The 7,107-nt window shown below is 37.3% G+C and overlaps 1 protein-coding gene across 1 annotated transcript in view; it reads left to right on the top strand.

Annotated features, from left to right (window-relative positions):
- ADCY8 (adenylate cyclase 8) overlaps nt 1-6,697 on the top strand; it is a 122,890-nt gene extending 116,193 nt beyond the window's left edge. The window contains exons 16-18 of the mRNA XM_065752391.1: nt 2,429-2,521; nt 4,940-5,054; nt 6,128-6,697. Coding sequence (XP_065608463.1) covers nt 2,429-2,521; nt 4,940-5,054; nt 6,128-6,615 — 696 coding nt within the window. The 3' untranslated portion in view covers nt 6,616-6,697. The remainder of the gene's footprint in view (nt 1-2,428; nt 2,522-4,939; nt 5,055-6,127) is intronic.
- The last annotated feature ends 410 nt before the right edge of the window (nt 6,698-7,107 follow it).

Here is a 7,107-nt window from a genome sequence, read left to right on the forward strand (position 1 = left end):
TTAGCTACAGTACAATTGGGATTTGTGCTTTAATAAGAGTTTTCTAGTTCATGGGCTCTTTTCTCCTCTTTTTCCTTTATCCTGAAGTGGTTTACATGGTGTTTTTTACAATGGATTCTGAAACACTATGGTGTCACAAATATAGGCTTCAGTACCATGCAAGATTCTGCTTTCAGAATTCACACATTGAATTGCAGTTACACAGGATGTCCTGAAATGTTATCTTCTCTACTACCTCATAAGTGCATATGCCACAGGGTCTGACCTCTATATAATTTGGCTGTACACGAATTGCAGCATCAAACTATCATTTCTTTTCAGATATCAGCCACAGTATAGTGATTGAAAATGCTTCCTGAACTTTCTTGGTAAATTCATGACCCTATTTAAAGTGTTGCAATGAATACAGTGGGAATATCTTTCCTCAAAATCAATATTCATCATCCTGTCATACTTTGACTAAAGTAGTGGGTAAATAAACCACTATCTGAAAAAGGAAATAAGCAGAATAAAGCAGAATAAAGCAGGAAAAAATAGAGATTTGGAAACAATAATGAATGAGAAGGAGATAACTGGAGATTATTTCTTCAAAATTACCTGATAGCCCATAGGTGTTTTTAATTCTTAAAAATAATAATTCTTAAATATTTATCATACATTTCATGTTATTGTGCTCTTTGGTATTGTTTCTTGCATCCATTTGAATATGAAATGAAAACAGTATGTTCTTAACCAAGACCTTTTTTCCCCTACACACCTGCTGCTCACAGAATCAGAGCAATGAGAAACATTCTCTTTCTTTAAAGGAGCAGATAGAAGAACTGTCCATGCAGGAGAGAAATACAGATAATGGGCTTTTCTGACAGTTTGAAGAAAATGAGAAATGTGTCAAATTTTTGGACTTTCCTGACTTGGAAGAGAGCCATTAACCATATGGCTTTGTGTCCCCTGTGCAATGCTGTGCAGCCTCCCATTAGAGACAGATGGTGCCATATCTGCACATCAACAGCAAAGCTTCCAGGACCCTGACACTCTGACTGACTTACATTGTGGTTAGTTCAATGGACAGGGATATTTCATGTTATTCTTTTGATACGTTTCTCCCTTTGGACAAAATAATAATCTTAGTTTTTAATTGACAGGAAACTCAAACCCATAGGGTGGAAAAAGAATATGTGATAGTATATAAAAGAAGTAGGGAAAGCTTCATTAAATTTTTTTGACTGACCACAGCACACATTTTTTCATTTAAATCTCAACTATACAGAACCTTGAGTACTAGAAGTTTGAAATATGTTGCCTGTGAACAGGTTCTAGGTGGGGTTATTTTTGAGGGGGAAAAAGGGATGGTTGTTTAGGACTGGTTAGCCATAGTGATTCCTGAATTTATTCGATAGCACACTGCCTATCTTGAAGTGTCCTAAGGTATTACCTTTAATAACTTTAAACCCTGTCATTCCATGATATGTGCCCAGGTCCCACATAAAGCTCTGCTGTCAGTGGTAGAGTTCATAACACAAGGTCTCATTAGGTTTCTCAAGGAATGTAAGGCTCTAGCCAAAATTTAATGCAAAGTTCTATGCTAAACTGTGAAAATGGACTTGGAGTAGGGGCCAAATTGTCATTCCTTCTCCACTCACTGCTCTAGTCAGTAGACTAAATTTATTCTTCCTCTTGCAGATTCCCAATCTATTTTCTTACACCTACTTAGCATAGATAGTGGTGCTTACTAATACTTACTGATCACCTGCACTAATACCTACTGGTCACCTGCATTTCTTGTAGAAGGGATAAATATACAACAAAAGCACAGACTGACTGATCAATGAGTGTACCAGTGTCAAGAATGGTAGTAAAAAAAGCATGTCATGGAGGAGGACTTGATCTCTTTCAAAAGTTCTTTGGAAGCATTTGCCTCTATCCCCTGAATATGTAAGATGGCTGAATTATTAAGTAGATTGAATTGCCTCCAGTACTGGCCTAATCACCAGAAATGTTGCCATAAGAGCAAACTTAATTTAAGCAAACTTAATTCCTCTCAAAGAGATTTTGGAATATTTTGTAGTCATCAAGTGTTCTTGTATTCATATACACACACACCAAGAGTTTGTCTTAGTTAATTTTCCATGATTATATTTCAGCAATTTCAGGGATCATCTTCATTTAAGTTAGACTGGAATATGCATGTTTTATATTATCTATTCTAAAATATGCCAATGTCTTTACAGAGCACGGAAAGATATATCATGTATGCATTCTGTTAGTAGACAATGTTACAAAGAGCCACTGCTCAGTGTCTCCCAGAACCTAAAACAAATTTTGTATGATGACTAGAAATTACAAACACAAAGTCTAATTTCTATGTCCATACAAGTATTTTTCATTAAACATTACAGAAGTAATAACAAATTTTTTACATGCTTATTAGTTACTAGGTGAAGAGAGATTCCAGGATATTGAAAAAATTAAAACGATCGGTAGCACATACATGGCTGTGTCAGGATTATCACCTGAAAAACAGGTAAGAGGAGTCTACTCCAAAACATAAAGATTTTGATTTGATTGTATTACACATATTAGAGAATATTAGTCTTATTTCTCAATGCTCATAAAGCTATAATGTCTAAAAGAAAACAGACATTTGGGGCTTCTGGCAGAAACAGTTGCACTTCTTGATGAATTGAAATGCCATTTGTTCTCTGAACAAGAACCGTATGGATTATTTCTTCAAATTCAAGTTTGATAGAGAGAAAAAAATATCTCCTTTCAATCACATTGATGTAAATGTAGAGCAGTATACTTATGCAAGTGCAAGGTCACATTTAAACATTTATTGCAATGATGTAGCTGTTTGTTTTTAAACAGGATGATAGACTGTACATCAGAACAAAAGCAGACATGTCAGTTCAACTGAAAAACTTCACAAAAACAGAAATCTGCACATGGCTCTCACTTTCAGAATTGCAAACCAAAGTAAGGGAAAAAGTCATAAAATCATAGAATGTCTCAGATTGGAAGGAACCTCAAAGACCATCTCTTTCATCCCTCTTCCATGGGCTGATTGCCACGAACTGGCTCAGGCTGCCCAGGGCCCCATCCAACCTGGACTTGAATGCCTCCAGGGACTGGGCATCCACAGCACCTCCTGGCAGCCTGTGCCAGTGCCTCACCACACTCTGAGTAAAGAATTTCTTCCTAATATCTAACACAAATCTCCCCTGTTTCAAATCAAAACCTTTCCCCTCTTGTCCTGTCGCTATTTGCCTGTGTAAAAAGTCAGTCTCCTTCCCACTTATAAGCTCCCTTCAAGGACTGGAAGGCAGTAAAGACATTTGCCAAAACCTTCTCCAAGTTAAACAAGCTCAGCTCCTTCAATATTTCTTCATAAGAGAGGTTCTCCAACCCCCTGATCATCTTCATGACCCTACTCTGGACCTGCTCCAACAGCTCCTTATCCCTCCTGGGTTGGGGGTTGCAGGCCTGGACACAGTAATCCAGCTCAGGCCTCATGAGGGCAGAGCAGAGAGGGACAGTCACCTCTCTCTCCCTGCTGACCACCCCACTTCTGATGCAGCCCAGGGTACTGCTGGCCTTCCAGGCTGCAAGTGCAAACTGCTGCATCGCATCCAGCTTTTTGTCCAACAGGACCCTCAGCTCAAAATCAGCCACAGAGTACACATGCACAGTCCCGATCACAAACCTAAAATAAACCAGATGATGTAAATCTATTGATAATTACACTCAAGAGCATACCTGAAAACAGGATCTCCAGAAGAATGAGATGAGGTTCTAGAATACTTACAGTGAGAATTTGTTGCTGAGACCTATCTTGCTTGGCAACCAGTGCCAGACCACAGGGAAGAGCAACACCACATGAGTGTGCTGCCCCAGATCAAGAGGACTGTGGGAATCAGATCTGCCACATTGAACACAACTACCAGGAAAGCAGGAGCCAGAGAATACTAAATGAAAAAGAAAAAAAAGAAAAAAGAAAAGGGATTGTTTACAGTATATTATAAAGCATGTGGAGTGTAACTAGTTGAGCATCTCCAACATGCAGAGTAACAAGTGAGGCTGATAGACAGAAATTCACCAAACCAGACATGCATGATATTTTTTCAGTTTGTTCCATCATAAATAGCTTCTCTGCAGAGATGAGCAAAGAAGTAAACATCAGAAACACAGCAGGTTGCTGCTACACATCTCCTAACCAATTCTTTTCACTTTTGATATGGGTAAAAATTCAAAGGGATAAAATCGGTACAGCATTTTCAACAATGATTAATAAATCTTTTTTAAAAACTGTAATAGTCTAATGAAATTTAAACATATATTTAACATACACTTATTTCACACAAATGTCACTACATCAGCATCTAAGAGGTGAGGGTTGCTGAAGGAAGATGGCATACTCTGAACTGAAAGAGGCTGAGGACAACAAATGAGCACATTGTAAACAGAAAAGTTTGATACAAGGGAGATTCTTATGATCAGGCTTAAATACCAAGGATGATTGAAATGGCAAAGAGCTGCACTTCATGGTGCTTGCAATGTTTCATGCCTAAGGATTGGAAATTTTTTTAATGAAATAATTACTTGGCTTCAGAATAGATAAGGTGACATCACAACATTAGGCAAGTCCCACTCTCCATACCTCCTACATCAGCCTTAGATTTCATATACGTTGTTAATCCCTGTGATTATATTTGGATTTTGTTGTAGGAAATGAATTTATTTGGTGCTTCAGAGTATCTCTGTATCTAAGTATACAAGTGTTGTTATATAAATGGGAAGCATTACTTTACCATTAATAATATCCAACCTCCCTTTGATCTAGCACAGTAAAACTGCTCATTTTGGATTCCAACTCTGTTAGATACTTGTTCCTTGGTAGGGAAATGCAAACATTTCTCACATGTTGTTTTTAATGACTCCTCAGCAATGCGAAGACAAATGGGGGCATTTGTGTGCTCTAGCTGACTTCTCCATAGCACTGAATGAAAGCATACAGGAGATCAACAAGCATTCATTTAACAACTTTGAGCTCCGCATTGGTAAGCATTGTTCAAGCATGAGAATTAAAATGTGTTTCAAATAGTGGCTGACTCTAAATTCTGTGTGCAGTACTTACGGCTGTACAGAAAAGCTGAATTCCAGTTCATACCTGATCTATCCCAGTGGCAGCACCTCTGAACTGCTGAAAGTTGATGAAATCCATAGGATGGGTCATGAAAATATTACCTGAATGTATGGCACATGGCAGGAACAAAAACTGATGACTTCTTATGTTGTCTAGAACAATAGGCAAAACCAAAAAGCAGAAGAGCTCAGAAAAATAAAACAGGCTTAGCATTAAAGAAACAGAATTATGTTCATCAGTCACAGCATAGATAGCTGTGCTATCTCAGAATGCATTTTAACAGGTTAGCACCATGGAAAACTTTCAGGGAACATGCACCTATGCCCGATAAGTGCTTATCACTTGCAAAGAATTTATCAGGCATGAATGCAGATATATTCAAAGATTAGTTCTATAACCAATCTATAAATAATAGTAGTAATAATAATAAAGAATTAAAAAATGGCAAGATCCTATTACAGAGTTGCTTTTCACTATCACTAGATTTATTTTTTAAATTCCATCATATATAAAAAAATACCCTTCTATTTGATTGTTACAATTTCACAAAATACATTATTGCAATAACTTCACAGAAATACATGAATATTTTCACTTCATAGAACATACAAATGCCATTTCTTAACTGCACAGCACTGATAGGGTTGCCTTCAAGAAATGCAGAGTCAGAAAGATTTTTCCTACTGCTAAGAAATAGCTTGAAGAAACTTTGGCAATAGCAAATAGAATTCAGGTGTTGTGTAAGTACTGAAATTCCACTGTGATGGACAACCTGTAAAATAACTCTGAGGATATAATGTTTCATGTTTTTACCTTTCCTGGACTTTTTTCTTTCTTTTTATATATAACCTTTCCTTAAGCTTAACGGTAAGTGTATCCGACTGAGGTTTCAGCTGATTCTGAACTGCAAATACAGTTTTCAGTAATCCTTGCTTAGCTGGCTACTTCTTCTCTTCTTTATTTTATTTATTTATTTATTTTTAATAGGGATCAGTCATGGCTCTGTTGTAGCAGGAGTTATCGGTGCCAAGAAACCACAGTATGATATCTGGGGCAAAACAGTTAATTTAGCAAGCCGAATGGACAGCACAGGAGTTAGTGACAGAATACAAGTGCCTGAAGAAACATATCTGATCCTGAAGGACCGAGGATTTGCCTTTGACTACCGAGGAGAGATTTACGTTAAAGGCATCAGTGAACAGGAAGGAAAAATCAAAACGTATTTTCTTCTAGGAAGAGTTCAACCAAATCCTTTAATCTTACAACCAAGAAAACTGACTGGACAGTATTCATTAGCAGCTGTTGTACTAGGACTTGTACAGTCTCTTAACAGGCAAAAACAGAAGCAAATCCTTAATGAGAACAATAACTCTGGAATCATAAAGGGACATTATAACCGCAGGACTTTGCTCACTCCCGGTGGATCTGAGGCAGCAGCCCAGGCTGAGGGGGCTGACAAAACTGAATTGCCATAATCAACATTTGGTTTGTGTTCTTTTTTTTTGTATTTCTTTTATATATAAAAATAAATATACAAATAAAAAGGGTTTAATTTTTTTTAGAATAAGTGTGATTCTTTTCTGGTGTGATTACTTCTATGATATCCCACTTACTCTATTTTAACAAATGATGACAGCATTCATTAAAATCACTCACTATAATTCGCATCTGAAGATCTAACCAAAGGAGCCATAAGCATTCTGCTGTGCCAGTTACTCGCAAAAAGGGTCAAGAATAAACTCCCTAAAAGGAGGAACATAAATTGTGTAGGCAGTTAATCACACGGAATAGAAGGCAAAGGCAGACAAAGATACTGTGTCAAAAAAGATACTGGTAGACTCTTCTCACTTTTGATTGTATTCAAGGAGGGTGACACACACCTAATCTAGCTGTCTGGTCTCCATAACATTCACGGAAATGCCAGTCAATACAGCCAATGGATTTTAATGTGTGTTATCTGCCCAAAT

Source organism: Cyrtonyx montezumae, unplaced genomic scaffold (genome assembly GCF_038088225.1).
Source record: "Cyrtonyx montezumae isolate F1298 unplaced genomic scaffold, pur_monq_1.0 scaffold_8, whole genome shotgun sequence".
NCBI classification, from domain to species: domain Eukaryota; kingdom Metazoa; phylum Chordata; class Aves; order Galliformes; family Odontophoridae; genus Cyrtonyx; species Cyrtonyx montezumae.